This window comes from Ursus maritimus, unplaced genomic scaffold (assembly GCF_017311325.1).
Source record: "Ursus maritimus isolate PB19 unplaced genomic scaffold, ASM1731132v1 scaffold_13, whole genome shotgun sequence".
NCBI lineage: Eukaryota > Metazoa > Chordata > Mammalia > Carnivora > Ursidae > Ursus > Ursus maritimus.
The window spans coordinates 12,715,584-12,734,894 of NW_024423675.1; the positions used below are offsets into that span (position 1 = coordinate 12,715,584).

A 19,311-nucleotide genomic window follows, 5' to 3' on the forward strand; every position below is an offset into this window, starting at 1 on the left:
ACACTTATCCACTGGAAAACAAAACAGAATATTTCAAAATGACTCCAAACATAAATTAAGCTTACCCATTGGGAGGTCTAACTTGCATTCTGATCATTTAAATGGGTCTGTGTGACTATATACCCTGCTGTTTGATAAAAAATGATTACTAACCACAGGCACCCACCAGAGAACAGTGTATGTATAATGCTTGTGATGTCTCAGACATACAAAGCACCTTCTTAAAGAATGTCCATTTCCTTTCCATGGTAAGCAGACATAATTTTTCACTCCTTAATACTTCTGCTTCACAGAGTGGCTTATTTTATGAATTATGTTTTACCATTTTCTCTTATGTTTATTTTAATAATATAAAAATTGCATTCATAAAATAGATGGTTTTGTTTCATGATACCCAAAATATTGGTATGTTTTCTGCTCTGTATTAAAATCCACAGCTTTCTTGCTATTACAAAAACCTAATAGTATTTATTTTAATACCATTTATTAAATGAAAGGAATAAAGAGATTCTTCTTAATAACCAGCTATTATTCTTGAATACTGAATCCTCATTTAAACCAAATTCATTTCCCAAGTCTATTGAATTAAAATTTCTTATTAAACAGGGCACAGAGTAAATAGTCTATTGCCAAGCACAATATTTTCAAGTACTACATTTTTAATTTGGCAATTTAAAACAACGTGGAATGAATCTAGTCCTCGTGGTCAGTAGTACAGTCTGATTCCAAATAGCACCCCTTACCCAACTTCCTAATGTGAAAATAGCATTTCTACTAAGTGCCGGGTGTGCCAATGCTTCCAAAGTAAATAACTCTTGAGGTCCCCTAAAATCGCAAGGATTTCAGTGACTACCAAAAAACCCCCGGCAACTCTGCACACAAAAGGGCTCTTCATAAAGGCTTCAAACCTGAGCAATTCAGCTTCACAAACATTATACAGAAGGCGCTTTCTTCACCAGCCGCACACCAGGCCACGTGATCAGCCCGCAGGGCCACACCGCGGACCAGGAACGATTATTGTTTCTAGAAAGAATAAGGCTCCAAGGCCGCCACCGCGCCGTCCAGCCAGCTGTGCCCTTAGGTGGCCCCGCGAGGCCTGCTCCTCACCTAGCGATGCGGTCACACAACGCGCGGGGCCTGGGCACCGGCCAAGACTTGCAGTATTAGCTCGGGTCCCTTTGCTTTCTGGAGGTTAAATTCAGACCCTCCTGGTCACTTAAACCCCCTTTGTGGTTCAGCGTAAGAATCACTCTCTCAGAACTCTTAACTTTGATTGGAGACTCTGGTTAAAATTAAGAACTTCAAACCCAGATTTGAAAAAGTGAAACAGATGTCCTGTTTGTTAACCATAAATGGCTCCGTACGTCGGACCCTTTCCTCTCTCTCTTTTTTCTTTCTGCCGCATTAAGTTTTATTTAATGCAGAGTTCGCTTAAAAGGTTAAAAGAGAGAGAGAGCAGAAAGCAAATATAGACTGTGGATGGAAAAACTCCTAAATCATAAAGATGAAAGCCAGCTCAAGCAGCCGCCTCCCAGCACAGCCTGCCTTGGGGTCCGAACCTGCGTCCCAGCGGACTCCGACCTCGTCTAACCGGCAGTGCCCACCACCCGCACCCTCTTGGAGACCAGGGTTGCCTGGAGTGGGCGAAGGGTTCCAGACTTGCACTCACGTGAGGACATAGTTGACGCTGACGATACAGTGTGGCCTGGACGAGCGGCTGTTGTGGACGATGGTGGCGTAGCTCTGCACCCATACCCAGCCGCCGTGCTTCGCCAGGAACCTGTAGTATTTGGTGGTCACCTGCCCCTTCACGAGCACTGATGGAGAGACGGAAGGCAGCGGCGGGTGAAGGAGCCCGCAGCCAATCCGACCCAAATGCAACCCCTGGCGGTGGGAGTGCGGGTCCCTATGGGCACTAATAACTGAGCCCAGGCAGGAGGGAGAGACAACCCGTACATTCCCGAAGGAATTGATTGTCCTGTTACTTTGCGTCGAGTTCTCCAGTCCCAAATTGGCAGAGGGGTGGGGGACTCTTAAAATTGGGGGATTCCCCCATTCAACTTTCTAACTAAGGAAAGTAGGGTCTGGGCAGCTGAATTCTGAGGCTCATGGTCCCTGCTCCTGGGGATTAAGTTCAAAGCAAAACTCTATCAAAAGCCGAAGCAGGTCACTCCACTGAACCAAGTGACCTAGCCTCAGTTTCTATTCCCGTCTTCAGTGAGGTTTGCAGCAGGCAGGAGAGGGAAGCATAAAACCCCTCCTGGGAGAATTCACCCAGAAACTCAGAAACTCTTCCCGCGAATATTAGGGAAACAAGGAGGGGCTCGGCGTTGGGGCAGCCGCTCGCTGGCAAGTGCCTCGCACCACCACCCGGCTACTAGGGCTCCCACCCATCCGCTTACTGTGGACTTAAGTCACGCCCTCTCCCCTCCCCGGGACGCGCGGGGGTTAGTCCGGTGCCGGGAAGAGCGGCGCCTTACGCAGGTGGTGGGCGCAGCGCAGGTGGAAGGTGTCGCAGCCGTGCACGTGGTGGTACAGGGTCTTCTCAATTAGGTCCTGAGGTTCGTACCCCGTCAGCTCCGCCACTCTGCGGAGAGCAAGTCTCCCGGCATGAGCTCAGGGTGCTGGAATGCCCCCACCCTAGAAGCCATCTCAGACCTGCGTGCCCGCCCCCACTTCGCAGGGCCCCGTGAGTCGCCTCATCTGCAAAATGGGCTCAGAAGGTCGAGGAAGAGCTCTCCGTCCCTGAGCAGGGCCGCCCTCCCCCCAGGGTGATCCTTTCCCGCCTTGGCCACCCCCACTCACCTGGAGTCCAGGAAGATGAGCTTCATGTCCAGGCTGGCGCGGAACATGAACATGTTGCTGTGCAGCTTGATCTCCGTGACGGCGCTGGGAGGCAGCGAGTGGCCCACGGCCACCAGGCCCACGTTCTGGTAGCAGCCATCGAAAGGGGACATGTCCAGGCTGTACTGGCGGATCTTCAGATAGCCGCTGCAGTGAATGACCTGTAGTGGAGGGTGAAAGCGGGGAGACTCAGCCACAGCCGGGAAACATCCTCAAAAAGGTGGATAAGGGATTGAAACATTTTGAGACTCCCCCCACCAAAAAGCCGTGTGGGCCACGCCCCCGCACGGACGTGTCCAAAGTTATTGGTGTTCCAGCATCTCAAATGAATGACTGTCCCGACACACCGAACTCACCTGGGAGCTTGCAAAAATACAGAGACCTGGCAACGCCTGCCAACCTTAACTCCTCAAAATCGGGAAGTGCGGCCCTGGAACCAGCATTCTAATCACGTTTCATCTCATTAAACAAGAGAACTATGGATTCGAGCTAAGGCTCTGGTTCTTAACCCCTCTGGGGGTCGGAATCTGATGCTGTGAGTAAACTCTGGAATGCGCCGAAATGAGCGACCATTTCAGACGCTTTACACACCTCCAAGGCCCATTATGAGCCCCAGATTAAGAGTCCCAGCGTCCCGGCAGTAACCAGGTGAAACTAAGTCTTAAAATTTAGTAGTCCCCAAGTGTTCACAAAGTTGAACAACTCTCGAGGTGCTCCCGAGCAGACAGCGCTTTGACGGGTGGGGGGATGCCCTCTGGGGCAGTCAGGGACGCAGACATGTCCCTCCCACGCCTCAAGCTCCTCCTGCCCTGCCCTTTTCCCTTAGCGTGGCTAGGAGCGTCCCTCTCAGTCACCCACCTTGTAGCCACCGCAGGTGAGACCCGCATTCCTCTTGGCCAAGACGCATTTCATCCTCAGGAAGAAGGAGCGCTCAATCTCATACTCTGGGAGAGAGGAGCGGGAGCGAGGGGCAGGTCGTGAGCCTGGTGGTGGGGCGACCAGGTCCCTGCCTTGGCTAACTGGGGACAAGCCACAGGCGAAGGGAGATGGGCCCAAGTGTCACCCGCACATGGCTGCTTACCCTGGACAAAGTGAGAGTGGTAGGGCTGATGGGCCGTGAGCACCGCAGTCATCTCATCATGGTCGGCCGGGTGGATGTATTCATAAATGCTGTTCCCAGTCAGCTCTACCTGTAAAGAGGGGGGTATCACCTTCTCCGAGGTGGTGGAGGGCCCCGGCAGGGCTTGATTGGACCAGGGTGTCTACAGGACTGTGAGGACAGGAGCCAGAACTTTAGAGTCAGCCCTGAGTTGTAATTCCTGTTCTGCTGCCGGCTACCTATTGCAGTCTATCTAAGCCTCAGCTTCCTGTCTATGAAAGGAAATAATAATAATAATAATAATAATAATAATAATATAGTAATTACAGTAGTAGTCATAGCAGTAGCAGTTCCCAGGCAATGTTCAGCTGAACACATCAGACATTAGTAAGTAACCACCACCCATGGTGTCTGACTATGGTAAGGACTGGGGTAGCAGGATAAGGGGTAAGGATAAGGGAAGTAGAGGAAAAGGAAGATGCAGATCTGCCAGCTGAGATCTTTCCAGTCCCAGAAGTGCACATATAAGAGCTTTGGGAAAGCACCGCCATCCTTACCGCGGGCCTCCAGCTCTCGGTGTAAACATGGAAGGCTGGAGGTGTGGACCACTCACCTACCTGAGAAAGACCCAGGTGGACTGAGGCTGTCTCCGAGATGTACATGATCTTCCCATCTGGGGCCACCACGAAGATGAAGCCGTCCAGGGTCTAGGGAGATAGAAACAGAGTTGAGTGGAGAGTCCCCTGGGCCATGGGGAAAAAGGGGTGGGGGGACAGAAGTTAGAGATGTTCAGCCAGAAGAGCAGACAGACGCGGTAGAGAGAGGCTTATAGGAACTAGGCCATAGAAAACCTGGCATAAGAGTCCCTCTTTTGTTCATTTCAAATACCTACGCATCTGGGACATGCGGCACACTGGGAGATGCCCAGAGGAAGTACCTGGCAAGGCTACTGTCCTCTGAGACTCAGGATCCACCAAAATGGATGATACAGTTATCTATAGCATACACACACAAATATAGGGGGCAGGGGGTCACAGCCTCACTAAGAGGTGGGTAGGTTCTTCGGGAGATGGTCACTGAAAGAATGAAAGGTTTCCTGTGTCAGTCTTGAAGGACTCCATAGTGGCAGCATCCTATAATGGAAAGAGCGCCAGCAGGGCTTGGGAAATGGCCACTGAGCCGTATGGAAGGGCTGGTAGTCTGAAAAGTTTGTAGATGGAAGGCAGCTGGGCAGTAGCTCCAGAAAGAATCTGGGAGAGGGGGGTTTAGGAAATGAGAGGGTTTCCAGGCAGCAGGTCTGTAAGAGTAGTGGTATAGTGTGTACATACGTGTGTTTACATTGATGCATCAAACTGACAGGCTTTCCATGAAAGAAAGACTTAGACTTTCACTATCCCTTTATCTCTGTGAATGAGGCTTCAGTCCAAGCAGTGGGGACATAAGGATGAGTCAGATCCTGCTCTCAAGTTGCTGGAAGTCCAGCAGCAGTGACTGGCTAAAGACGGATATAATGACTGCACAGCTGCATAGACAGTGTTGTAGGGGCCCAGAGACTGAATGGCCAGAGGCCTGGGGGAGAATCAGAGAGGCCTCAGAGGAACAGTTTGAGCAGAGCCTTGGAGAGGAAGCTTGAACTGGAGATGGGAGGAAGGGGATCCTAGGCAGAAGGAAAGACATGGGAAAGGCAGGAACTCGGGAAAGGGTGTATCTGGTATAGTCAGGCATGATGGACTTGTGCCACATGTGCCAGAGATAGATTAAGAAAGTACACGAGTGCCGGGTTTTTGGAGACTTTGAGATACCAATCTGAGGAATTTGGAGATTCTCCTGTAAGCATCAGGTTTCCAACAGTTTCTGAACAGGTAAGCAGGGAAATAGCATGTTTAGGGGTGTGTGTGTGTGTGTGTGTGTGTGCGCGCGTGCACGCGCACGCCTGCATTTCATTTGTATTGTTTTTTAATGGCGGTATGTGTACAGTGACCTACAGGAGTCAAAAGTGGGGATGAAGAGATCAGAGATGTTTGAGCCTAAATTTGGGTGGTCACAGGCAGATGAGGAAGTCAAAGATGGCTCTAGCTGGGGCATTTATAGCGGCAGAAAGAGAAGCTGAGAGTGACTTCAAGGTCATTGAGTGGAGGGTAGCACCATGACCCAAGATTGAAAATTTAGGGAAGCATGGCGAATTTTTGTATGAGTGCAAGTCTGGAGGAGGGAAGTAATGAATTCTTGTCTTAAAGATGCTAAACTTCAGGTTTATGCAGATTTCCAGTTGGCAGTAAGAAATGAAGGTCTGGAGCTCCAGAAGGGTGTCTAGACTGGAGAAACCAGCTGGAGTCATGCAAATGTGGGTAAGAAGTTGAGGTGATGGTGTTGGCTGAGATCACCCATGAGGCCTTGAAGCTGTGAGAGGAGAAACAGAGGTGGAACTTGGGAGAAATGCCAGCATTTACAGCCAGACAGCAGTGGGGAAACCAGAGGAGCAAGAGGAGAGGGAGCAGAATCCAGGAAATTGTGCTACTTTAGAAGCCAAGGGAGAGGGTGAATGTGAAGTAAGCAGTGTCACCTCTGTCAGGTATTTGCCCAAATGTCCCCTTCTGCAATGTCCCCATTTTAAATGGCACTACTGAAACACAGCCCCTCCCTTCCCCTTATTTTTCTCCACAGTACCTACACCACCTGTCATACTATGTTATACTATGTAATGCACCTGTGTGGGTTTGCAAGGTTGCTCCTTAGAATGTAAACTCCATGTGGGCAGAACTTACTCTCTGGCACACAGTTGGCACTCCTATATTTGCAGAATGAACAGAGGGAAAAGATGGGGCAAGAACTAGAAGGAGTGGAAGATTGTTTGGGTTTTGTTCTCTTTCTTATATTGATGAGGAAAATTAGCTGGGAGCATGGAAAGATTGGGGGAGGGAGGGCGTTGTTGAGAGACAACTGATGAAAGGTGTCCCTGAGAAAGGAGAGGGACAAGGCCTTTCTATTTAATTCCGGGGATTGGAGGCCAGGCCTGTGAGGGAATGCCTACAGGGGCCTTTCTTTGCTCTGTGACACTAGAATCTCTTTGGTCTCCAGGACTTAGACAGTGGGACAGGGGAAGCCACAGCACTGCTGCCAGGAGATGCTTGTCCTGCCTGGCCCAGGAGGAAGAACCAGCTCAGATTCTCACCATGCTATTTAGGTTTGAGGCTCCCACGTGAGGAGCTGGCGGTGGACATGGATAATAATAAGGGGGTGGACGGTGGGAGACAAGTGTCAAGCCTAAAAATGCCACCGGGAGTTTTGCTATTTTAAATATTTGCTATGCGACTTAAGCGGGCAACGGGCAATTTAAAACGGTGTACACTGCAAACAACGCGGTAATGGGCGCCTCCACATTGGGTAAACTCATTACCTGGGGAGCTGTACGTGTGTACGCGAGGGTCTGTACATGGGTTAGGCTGGCCTGGGCTGAGAGCTCCTGGAGGGAGAGGAGAGTGACCTCGAACTACAGGGAGGAGACGAAAGAGTTGCAGACGCAGCTGGATCTGGAATGTGTGGGCTTAAAGCATTGATGGGCATTTCTACCAGATTATTCCTGTGTAAATCCTTCATTTCTGGCGGTTTTGCAGCCTGGCCCAGAGCGCTCCGGTTCCTTCAGCTGAATGGTGTCAAATGGCGCCCCCTCCCTCGGTTCAGCCATCCCGATCTAAACCCAACGTGCCCATTGTCACCTTGCCTCCCTCTCTATCTCGAGTGGTGGCAACCGCACCCAACGAGGTTAAGATCTCAATGTTTTAATTTTGAAGGAGCTGTAGGGGCTGCGAGAAGGCCACGTCTGGGCCCAATTCCATTTCCCTAAAAATCAAGAAGCCCGGCGCCGGGCCAAGCACCGAGCCCTCGAAGCGTATGTGCAGCCGCGCGGATACCTGGAGCAGATGGGAGCCCAGTTCTCTGCCCACGTTGTCCAAGGGGCTGGTGCGACTCGAGTGGCCCCACGCCTCGCCGAGCCCTGTGGAGACACAGACACCCCCGTTAGCGATGGGACTCCGACCTCGCTAGCGGTTTGAGTCTAGTCTCGCGGTTATGTCACACACTCAAGTTCGCACGCACGACTGGATACCATCCGAGATCCCCAGCACGCGGACCGCCTAGGACGCGAGCGGGTAAATTTCGGCCCCGCCCTTTCCACGTGTAAAGGACTGAGGAGAGGTCAGACTCCCCTTCCCAGACCGGCTTCTCAGGGAGGGCAGTATCCCAAGTGGCTGAATTTGAGGACCGCCTGTGCCCTGAAGGGGCCGACACCGAACCCCCGCGGGAACTTTTGCGTAGGTTCACTAGTGTGCTTAGAGGGGTGAGGGACACTATTTCTCTCCCAAAGTTTCACCATCTTCCTTATCAGGAGGCCCGGGATGTCCACACATCCAGCGAATGCCACTGCCAGTACCTGAGGCTTCCAGCCAGGTCCAGCGGGTCCTTGATGGGCTTTCTCATTGGCTGCTGGGCTCTCTAGCCATTTTCCTCCCCTAGGCTTCTGACTTTAATTCCCTCCGTAGAAATCAGTTTGCTAGCGGATGACTTCCAGCACCAACATCCCTGAGCAATCCTTCTTCCCCTGCTTCCCCACTTCCCCGTCCCACGCCAGTCCTCGATTTACACATCCTAACTTTGCCTCTCAAAAAAAAAAAAAAAAAGGTATACAATCCTTGGAAGTTACTTTCAGGTGCTAATATCGTCTTAGCAATATTCCCATTCCCTATTCCATATAGACATCATTCAGTTTCTCTACTTTCCAGGTACCATCTATTAACAAAGACAGTCCCTTTCTCTCCTCGATGCTACCACGTTAAGATCTTTCCAGGTTTTGCCAGAAATCATTTCTCTGGTGATGCCTAAAAAATAAAATTCTCTGGATACCCGTGGCTGATTTTTTAAAAATTAATACGGAATCTACTATTGTACCTGTTTGCAGAAAGAAAATGGAAAAAAAATAAGGCAGAGGAAACTTGAGGAGATGAGGTTATGCTACCTGTAACTACTTACAGGTAATATTTTTTTTAGCAGTGTTGCTGCTGAAATTAATTTAACTAGGTAGTTAAACTCTTATTCTTACACCAATAAACAAGGTTTAACATGACAAAAAGGGGGGTGATTTACTGATTTACTGCATTAAAGTACAAAACACTCTGAAGTACACAATGACAGACACACTCGCATTGTAATATGGGGGTGAGGGCGGGCATAAAACATGGAGTTGGACTCTTAAAATGTGTTGGCCAAGAGCTGCTTCCTAAGCAAGCGATCAAAAACTCTGGTAACGAGTAACCATGAGCGCCCCTTAAGCTCGAATAGGGTCTTTCTGGGTGTTTGCACATCTAAATAAATCTAACGATTTCCCCACCGCTCTGCAAACACTGATGCCCCCCGCCCGCGGCCGGACTCCTCTCCCTCCCACGCCTCTCGTCAATCCCTCCTGCCTCTTTAGCCCGGCCCAGTTTCCCTCCCTTGAGTGACTCCACTGCCCAGACGCTTTGGCCTTCCTGGACTGTTTAGGAGGGCCTCCGCCGCAGCCACCTGTACACACCCCTTCGCCATGTCACTTTCCCTTCGCTCCTCGGGTCTCTCTGCCAAGCTATCCTCCCTGGTTTCCCGCAGGACGAGTTCATTTTTTTTCATCGCTGCTCACACACACACACACCCAAAAGTGGCGGGGGAGGGGGGATGTTGGTTGAGGAGGCCAAACTGGGGAAAGGGGAAAGGAACCTTCTGGGAGAGCCGGGGACGCGGGTGGCGCTGACCGGTGGACGCCAGGGCCCAGCCGAGGCCTGAAAGAGCCAAGCTGTGCGGGGGCGAAGGGCCCAGGCGCTCCGGCGCCCTGGGAGCTGGCAGAGGCCTCCTCGAGTCTGGAATCTTGTCTTCCGGAAGGGTGCGAAGCCTGCGCTTGGGGCCAACAAATGCCTTTATTCTAAAATTGTGAAGTTCTCCCAAATCGGCTGGAAACAGCCCGGGAACGGCCTCCCGACCCGAATCATTTGAAAATCCCCGAGCTGGGCTCGGGGTTAAGTGCCGGTTCCGAACCCCAGCGCCAGCCTCGCTTGTTTGTTGTCTCAGGTTGCGGCCTCATTAGTATGCGCCTACGAGGGAAAAATAAGACTTCCCCGCAGGTTAATAAACAGCCGGCCTGGCGCAGGTTAACAGGGGCCTCCCTCGCCCTCTCCTGCCCCTACCCCCACACCTTTTAAGGAACCTTTTGCTTTCACGGAGCATTGCCTCCTCTATGTTTGCGGTTGAAATCTCCGTCACACGGTTTTGTCTGGGTTAATGTTTTATAAGGGACTGGCTGCCCTCGTCTACCTGCCCTGCTTTCCTGACCTAATCCTACGGCTGAGTTCGCCCTTCGGCCTTTCCAGGACACCTTCTGAAGCCCCGGGTCAAGGGTTCGGCCTCCCGAAAATCCTGGAGTGGGCCAGAGGGCCCTCTCCCCGGACCCCCTCACCTCCTGCCGGCGGTGACGCGCTCCCGCACCCAATTTCAGTTGGCGAGGGGGGTAAGCTGAGATTTCGTTTCTGCACTTGACCTACCGCAGAAAATTCACAAATCCTTTGATTGTCTGTTTAAAATGAGGAGGAAACCAGCTCCCTTTGCGGCAGGATTACAGTGGGAACAAGATCTAAAGATTCTCTTGTAATTCGGTGAGGCCGAGGGAACGGGGTTTTGCAAAGGAGAAAAGGAGCCCTGTGAGGGAGGCGATAACTAAATCGGGTTTTAGACAAAAGGATTTTCCCCAGCTAAAGTGGCCGAAGACAAAGGAAAACATAATCTATTTTGGAAGATTTCCAAGATATGCCACATTAACCTTAGCAGATAAATTTTGCTTCTCCCCACCCCCCCTTCCCTTAAAGTCTGGTTTATCATATTTACATAAGTAGTATTAGAAGGGATGTATCTATTATGGATCTAAAGGACTAGCTCACATTTCATGTGAAAACCCCCGGCGAAGTTTCACTCTTACCCTCAGTGCGTGGTTGAGCCATTTCCATTTAAATACCCCCTGACCCAAGGATTACCTCAATGGACTGACTGCACGGGTTTTGTAATTTCCTGAAAATGAGATTTCGATTTATAAAACAAGAAACCAATTAGTAACCAAATGAGGCGAAGTAGATCCACTAAAATTGACCTAATCCCACAGGCACAATTTAGGCCCGTTCTTGGCGAATGAATGATGAGCCCCAGTCTAGCGTGAGCTCAAAGCATCATCCAGCTGTGTTATTACAAGCAGCAAAAATAAATTGATCGAGCTTTTCCTTCGGAATGAATTTCATACCCTTGACAAAATATAGATTACAGACCTGGCATCATGGCCTCCTTCACTCAGACAGGAAGAGGAGGAAGAGAAGAGCTTTATCTACTGTTCTTTGCCCCTTCCCTTTAATAAATAAACTATATCTCAATAGAAATGTGTCCTTATAATAGTTCCCAGAAAGCTTCATCTGACTGAGGGATCGTGATATACCTTTTAGGCAATATGGGGGTGGGAAGGGGACTGGAAGATCTGTCCCAGGATCTGACCACAACTTGATGACTGAGGTGGGAAAAGCCCTCAGACCGCGATTCTAACTTCGGGTCCTGGAGGTACTTGTTGCAGCCACCTGGGTTCCCTCCACCACCCCCGTCCAGCAACCTAGCCATCTTCCTGTTAGGGCTCCGGGGGCCTCAGAAGCTGTGCTCTCGCGGTAAGAGAGCGACGGAGATTGGGCGCCCTTAGACAAGGCAGAGCGCCCGAAGCAGTCACTGGGTAGAAGGCTGCTTCCGGCGTCGAGGCGCACCCACCCCAATCCCCGGGCGCTTTGGCCCTGCCGGCTGGAGGCCCTGTCCGGCCACCTGGCGGGTGTGGCCGACCTCCTGAGGGCGACGGTAGCTGCGCGGGGCCGTGTTTTTTCCCCCGCAGCAGCCTGGACCCCACAGTGTGTGCCCTGCACTCCCCTGTGTGTTCTGCACTCCGCAGTGGCCGTGTGTGCTCTGCTCTCCCCTGCGCGCTTCTGAGACCCCTGGCCGCGCCCGGGGAATCCACTAATGTTAGTTGTAAATCTGGGGTGGAGACTGATGGTCACAGCATTGACTGTCTCTGCACCCTCGTTGTGCTCTGGCCCTGGAGCGAGGGCTTCCAGGTCGGGACTGAGCAGGCCAGCCAAGCTGGCCTTCGGCGTCAGAGCCTGCCGCGAAAACAGGAGCTGCAGGAACCAAGGTCAGGAGGGTTTCAGCCTGGTCCCAACTAAATTGTGGGACGAAAATGCACGCGGGGTTGACGATAGTGCCTGCGTGAAGCTGAAAAACGTCAAATGGTGTCGCCCCAGGGCTCCAGGTCTTCAAAAGTGGCCGGGAGGGGCAATGCCAACGCCCCAAAGGCAGGCGCGGGTGGGCGGACGGGGCTGCCCAGCTGATCAGGCGTATTCCGCTTGTGTTCCATTTGGCGGCCGGCACTCGACCGCTGCACTACAGCCCGCTCGGGCGTGATCTCGATTTCAGGTTTAAACAAAGCCCGTCCTTGGGACAGTGGCCTGGGCAGCACGAATGACGGAGGGAGCACGCCCGCACCGGCTCGGCCTCTGCCTGGGCAGGCGCGCTGGGACGTCCCCAAACCTCGGAGGGCAGAGACCTGATCTGGACCGAGCGGAGACTCCAGCTGGCGCACCCTCGGCTGCGGCCACCCGCTGCCGGGACAGAATGAGCCTCACCGCGCCGACTTGGCGTGCGGACAGCAGCAAACAGGCTTCTCCCGGCTCAGTGCTTCGTTGAGTACCAAAGCGCGGTAGAGGCTGCTACTAGGTCGCTGTCTCCGGTCTGGCCCGAGCCAACGAGGTCGAGCGACTCCGCGCAGGACCCGCCTCCCGGATGGGACTACCTGCAGAAAGTTCGCTCCGCACTTCTGGAACAGTTTTAGTACTTTCGAAGTAGCAGGCTCCTTGCTAAATACCTGAGGGCTATCCTCCCCCACGCAAAATTTAAAATTCCATGAATCAGAGACAGGCAATGGGTGGATAGCTAACATCATAAGGTGTTAGCTGGGTCTAAACCTCATTCTCTTGAGAAATACCTGAGCCGACATAGAGAAATACAGCCAAAACCCATGGTTTCGAATTGTGTCCACATTTGCGTCTGCGAAAGCTCCAAGCTGCCGGGATTTCCCCCAGGATTGAAAAATAACTCCCCTAGAAATCATGTTTGTCCTCTGCAAATTAGCCTGATTTAGGCTTCAGGTGTGTGATTGTACCCTGCTTAGAAGCATCTCCCTATAGCTTAAAATGCCCTGTTTTGCTGTTGTTACTGTTTTTATTAGCGACCGCTCCCTTTAAAGAAAAAGTATTTTTTTCATTCATCTGATCTACAATTTCTAGCACATAAATCTGCCTTGCAAATGCTCTATGCGGAGTTTAGCTCTACACTCTACATTTTAAGTCAACGTCAAAACTGGAATTAAACAGAGAAAACCAGCATGGAGCGTAAACTGGGCTTAAAGGCTTTTAAATGAGAAAAACTTCTGTAAGAAAATAAACATGGAAACCTAATGCTCAATCATTTCCCCGAGCAGCAAGAAAAACAGCCTTAAATCACCCATCCACGTGGGAAATGGGGCCTCTTTTTCTCTTTCAGTTCTCGGCCTCAAAAAAACATAAGACGATTAAGGATTTCAATCTTGAGGTGAATATTATAGAAAGGGTCTGTGGAGGTTTGTTTAATCATCCTTGTCCTTCCAGCCCTTGTAGAGACTGCCTTTCCTACACAGTTACTAATTTCAATTCTGTGATTATTATTATTTTCCCAAGACATCTTGACAATGAAATGGTAGTGCGATGTTACCAAGATTGTCAATGGCTATAGATTTGAAAACGTGTCTGATCCTTCAGAAGGTTATTCAGCAAACCACTACGCCCCCAGCCAAAACTATCTGGATAACAAATACATATTTCTTTTAGTTAAATTTGTCTTATTTTGCACACAAAGGCACACCATCTCTCTTTTTTATCGTGCCTTTCTAGCTTTGATAACACCAGAGACTTATACGTTTCTCAAATTTTTTCTTCGCAAGGCTATTTTAGAATGGAATATACTGCCAATGGGAGATACGCAGTTTGAATGATTTCACAGTAATCTTCCCTGTGAGTTTTTTAAAAAGTATGAAGTCTCCAATCTAATACTTTATACTTAATTATTCCAGGCACCCATATCCCATTCCTGTGTTCCCAATCTCTCTTTCTCTCTCATTTTTCTTTCAACAGCTCAATTTTATCCACCCAGATAAGTAAAAACTGAAGTTTGCCCCCAGACAAGGAATCTACCAGAACCTGGGGGGGGGGGGCTATATTTAGTGATGGGGAATTAGCTATATTTCAAGAATTTTTTAAATTTTTTTCAAATGTAAGTATGGAAAGATTTCTGTTTGTTGATTTAAGCCTTTTGGTATTATCTGGGTTTTGTAGATGAAATGTAATCTAAGCCAAAACAGTGGAATTTTATAGTCATTGTTGTGCTTATAACTGAGATGTCATCAGATTTATAATTATTTTAGATTATACACCTTGCAAAATCCATATGTTACATGTGACAGAATGCTTACCATGATGAAATAGCTATCTTTTACTCCATCTTCAGAACAAAATTTAAGACCTACTACGTGCTGGAACGGCATCAAGATAGGTGTAAAAATGAACTACATCTTCAAATTCTTTCCATTTCTCATCACTAAAAAAAGGTTACCTCCACATACAGTGCCCAGTTTCCCCCACTGCCATGGACCCAGTCTTGTCTACCGTCTGCCTTCAGTCCACAGCTGAACCCAAATCTAGCACCCTCTGCAGGTTGTGCCCGGTTTTGCTGCTTGTGATTATTTCACTCCCTTGAAAGATGTTGGGTTGTTTTGTTTGTTTTTTGTTATTGTTATTGTTTAATATTTTAAAGGCCTGTGTCTGGGTTTTGGATTTTTGAAGCTAATCTCTCCTCAAAATTAAAACCTCACCCCTAGGAGCCAGCTGTTCGGATGACCCTGTCTAACTCACCGGGTGGAGACTGCGGGTGAGTTATGAGCTCTACAGTAGCTGGAGAAATAAATGATGTGCCCAGAGTTCACACATCGTCCATCCCCTCCTCCCCATAAACTCACACTAGTCCACAGGAGAAGGGAGAGGAGGGAGGGGCCCGGGGCTCGGGAGGAAGGTGAAGGGGGCTGCAGAAAGCACAGTCGCGGTTAAAGCAGCCACAGGGGATCCGCCCGGCCAGCAAGGGGACTCCAGGGGGGAGTCTTCGCCAGTGCTCTCTTTAAAAATAAGAAGTTGACTAAGAGAGTTTACTTTCTGTTCCTCCCATTTATCACGCGATTTATAATTTGTGGAGTTAGCACTTACTTAAGACAGCTTGCTCTCTTAGAAAACAAAACCAAAACAACAAAAACCAGCCCGAAACCCTCCTGGCCGCGCCAGCCCGGGGTCTGCACGACAAAGAGGAGCGCCCCCGGCCCGGCAACTCCCTGGGCGCTCCTAGCCCTCTTTCTGTGCCCGCCCGGGAACGCCGATCCCCTATTCTTTTCCTCCCGCGATTACTCGCAGCCCCACAAGCAGCACCATATGCTTCTTCTGATCAAACAGCGAGCGACATCGGCACCGATAATTGACGAGACCCGCTAGAAATCACGCAGAAAGGGAGCCCACTGAGACCGCAGGGGCTGACAAATCACTGCTAATAATCCTGTTAGGAACAGCGCGGCCAGCCGAGTTCGCAATAGCTTTATTTTTATAAAGTAGGCGCTGACAGTATAAAAGACAACGAGATTCCTTTTTTTAAACAGAAGGCAGTATAGCATAATAGTACTTTTCCCACCAGCAATTCTCAGCACAGTTTGAATGGGAAGTATGGTTTTTAATATATAAGTTCCCCCCTTTGCTTTTTTCTTTTCTTTTCTGTTCTTTTCTTTTTTTTTTTTTTAACTTTTCAGGAACGTTAGGTTTTAATTCCTCTCCCCCTGTGGTTTCCAGGGTCAGTTGTGATTGTTCAAGGAACTGCATTAAGACAAAACAACTATAACACTACTTGTAGTTCTGGGGTAGAATTGAACTATAATTTGAAAGTTTTCCCTTAGTGCCCTTGACTAATTTGTCAACATGTTTCGCAAGATTTTGATTCAGATAATAACTTCTAGTCAAGATCAAACAAAGTGAAACTCTAAGCCCAATAATGGCTATTTCCTTCCCCCTATTTCCTTAAAAGAAAACAACAGACCCCAAACACCCAAAATCAACAATAACATAAACCTCTGTGGGTCAAATAAGACATTCTGGTTTGTAAATAAACAGGGTTCTTTCTCTTGGAATTTTTTGTTGTTTAGTATTCTCTCCTTTATATTTCCCATTCTCTCTCCTCTAGCAAAGATATATCTAAAATACTTTAAGAAATCTGTACATATTATTTGAATGTGGGTAAAGAAAAGGATGGGGAGATGGAAGAGAGAAGTATCCTTTTCCTAGTGAGTATAAATGATTTTATACAGGACAGTGTTCTTTGAAGGCTGCTCTGTCCTCTGAATCTTGATTATCTAAATACATGTTTTAAATCAGACCAGCTCAGCTGTTCTTCCTTCTAGGCCTTAAAAGACAATTTTCTCAGGACCCGTTTGCCAATCTGCCACCTAGAAGATATTTTCTACTCGGGCTAGTCTTCTTGATTCAACCTTAAGTATTTGGGTCCTAGCCTGTTATCTCAGAGATAATATCAAACTCAGCATTGCAAATCACCAAGCCCCAGAGTTAGTTTCAGAATCTGTGAATGTCTCAAAAACTCAGAATAAATTTGCTATAAGCAATCAAGAGACTGGGTAAATTCAGGACAAATTGGTTCACAAATATGCCTGCTCCTCTTCTGCAGAATTATAAACTTAGAGAGAAATTATTATCTGGCTTAGCTAGCTCCATGTACATGGGTCTATCTATATGTAGCAAAAATACAAGGATTTGGCAATGCTCCTGCTTTCTGCTAGATATAATTCTAATAAGAGGGATTAAGAAAAAAAAGAAAGTCATGTTTGGATTACTTGTACTTTCATTCGAGCTCAGTATCTGAAGTGTTGACAAAAGCACTGTTGGGCTGCTTCCCAACCAAACATATCCGATGGACTGGAGAGAAAGTATTAATGGGGAAGTAGAAAGGGCCACAAAAAGGTAACAGGAATTCTAAGTTCAGAGAGGTCCTTAGTCAAGCAGCCATGCTAAACTTCTCTTTGCAGACAGTTATGTATGTACGTGTGAATGTACTCCTCTGTTCAGTGGTGTAGGCTCACTCACTGGCAAACCTCTAGCCCTTCTGCCTTTGAAATTCCATCTGGGCAGAGTCACTTACCTTCTGGAAACACTACTCTCATTTTGAGATAGCTGGTGGTGAGTCTGATTATGGATGCTTTGTCCAGCTGCGAGGTGATAGCCGAGGGCAAAGGCAGTAATTTAGCCAGTTCATAAAATTCACTGTTTTCTTTCTCCCTCCTAGTCCGGGCAGCATTTTTGGACTTCTCTTTCATTGTGTCTTGTTCTCCCTTTCTTCTTACAACATAAGCTCCACAGATTCATCCAAAAGCAAAAATAAACTTTCAGTTAGAGATCATATTTGACAAAAATATAAAGCATACTTTGAACGGAGAGACCGAAGTCTTTGCTTCAGTGTATTGATATCAGTGAAAGACCAACGCAGCGAACAGAAATGATTTTCTTTAAAAATGCGGGACGCCAATGTAGGAACGTTGCTGATCCACGGCAATCTGGACAATCCTAGGAGTCCCTGGGTATCAAATGCCGGCGGGACCCCTGAGAAGCCAGCCTTTCCTTCTGTTCGGCGCGGCAAACCCGGGTCCCCAGAAAATCGACATAATAATCCCCGACGTTTGCTCTTCAGTCCCGCGGCGTTTGAGGCGGCTCCGAGCCCCTTCGGGAAGAACAGGAATGCCGGACAACTCTTTCAGGCCACTGTGAAGACAACAGCATCAGAGCGTAAGAGAGCTGTAGCTCCGCGACCACTCACGCGCTCGCCCCAATTCCGAAAAACCGCCGGAAAGGGCCTCAGCGCGCCTCTCCAGGCTCCGTGTTTGTGTTTGTTTGTTCGTCTGTTTGTTAAGATATGGAGAAGTCAGCAGCGAGACTGAGCCCCCCGCAAATGATGCTCGCCTTCCCTCACCCATGCCAGCCACATTCTCCAGCCCCCTGGGAAGTTGCCCGAATAACAAAATGCATATTTTTGAGGACCCGTAGAAGACCCTCAGTCGCCGGTCCCCGTGCCCGCGCCCAGGCCAGGCGCACGTCCCAGGAAAGCAGGTTTCCACAAATCAGAATTCCTCCACAGCGCTGAGGCCGCCTTTCAGTCCCCCCACTTGGGCATTTCTGGAATTTGGCTACCTCTCTAACTTGGGTCTCAAGGCTCAGGGATTCCTCAAAAAATGGCACTTACACGTCAAGTCCCTCGGGACTCCCAAGGCGACCCAGGGCTCTCCCTACCCAGCGGGGGGGGGGGGGCAACACGCCGGGCACGGCAGCGCCAGGTTAACAGGTGGCACATTCACGACAGCCCCTCGCAGGCACCGGGAGGGGGGCGATGGGAGGCGTCCCGGCCTCTCCCCCTGCGCCTGCAGAGCTGCGGGTGCCTCTGGGCCGGCGCAAGGTGTCTTCCGCTTCACCTACCTTCAGTCCCCGCTGGCGGCAAAGGGTGCAGAGGCGCCCACTTCTTAATTGGACTCATGCCTACCATCCAACTCCGCCGGCCTCTCGGCTTCCCACAGGCAGAGAGGAGCAGAGCGCGCCCTGGCTCCCTTTTCTTTTCTCGGTCATGAATTGGGGGAGGGGTGCGTGGGAGGAGGGGGATGCAGGCTTTGGGACGGGTGAGGTGGTTTTAGAATCCTCCTCCTCGGTAGTTGCTACGAAGCCAGTATTATTCCTAATTGGAAGCCGAAAACGCCCCCCTGTAACTTCTTTATAGCTCACGGGGTTTAGCTTCAACTTCACTCCCGGGCTCCCTCTCTCCCGCCCTCCCTTAATGCCACTCACAAACTTCCTCGTCTCCAATTGGCTCGGCGTGCCCCGGGGAGAGGCGCTCATTGGCCGGCCGGGCTGAGTGACGCGAGCACGACCCGCACCACCCCCTGCGCGTCCGTGCTCCTGGCTAGCCTCTCTGCTACCCGCGTGGCTGCAGCGCTCCTGACGAGCCCTGGGCACGCGTGTCGGCGCTGCCCTGCAGCCGCCGCTGCTCCCGGCCTCCAGGGGCCCCGATGTGATGTGCAGGGCCCCCGATTCCCGCTCTCCCTGGGGTCGAGTGGCTGCGCACCCAGCCCAGAGCGGGGGGGGGGGGGGGGGGGGGGG

General features: G+C 49.9%; 1 protein-coding gene across 1 annotated transcript in view; it reads right to left on the bottom strand.

Annotated features, from left to right (window-relative positions):
- The window catches only part of SIM1 (SIM bHLH transcription factor 1), a 65,357-nt gene extending 46,402 nt beyond the window's left edge, over window positions 1–18,955 (bottom strand). Inside the window, exons 1-9 of the mRNA XM_040627570.1 lie at window positions 18,637–18,955; window positions 17,312–17,928; window positions 7,855–7,937; window positions 4,561–4,650; window positions 3,926–4,034; window positions 3,703–3,788; window positions 2,806–3,005; window positions 2,481–2,587; window positions 1,670–1,817 (exon numbers count right to left, since the gene is read on the bottom strand). Of these exons, the coding sequence (XP_040483504.1) occupies window positions 1,670–1,817; window positions 2,481–2,587; window positions 2,806–3,005; window positions 3,703–3,788; window positions 3,926–4,034; window positions 4,561–4,650; window positions 7,855–7,937; window positions 17,312–17,486 (998 nt within the window). The 5' untranslated portion in view covers window positions 17,487–17,928; window positions 18,637–18,955. The remainder of the gene's footprint in view (window positions 1–1,669; window positions 1,818–2,480; window positions 2,588–2,805; window positions 3,006–3,702; window positions 3,789–3,925; window positions 4,035–4,560; window positions 4,651–7,854; window positions 7,938–17,311; window positions 17,929–18,636) is intronic.
- Window positions 18,956–19,311: the final 356 nt, after the last annotated feature.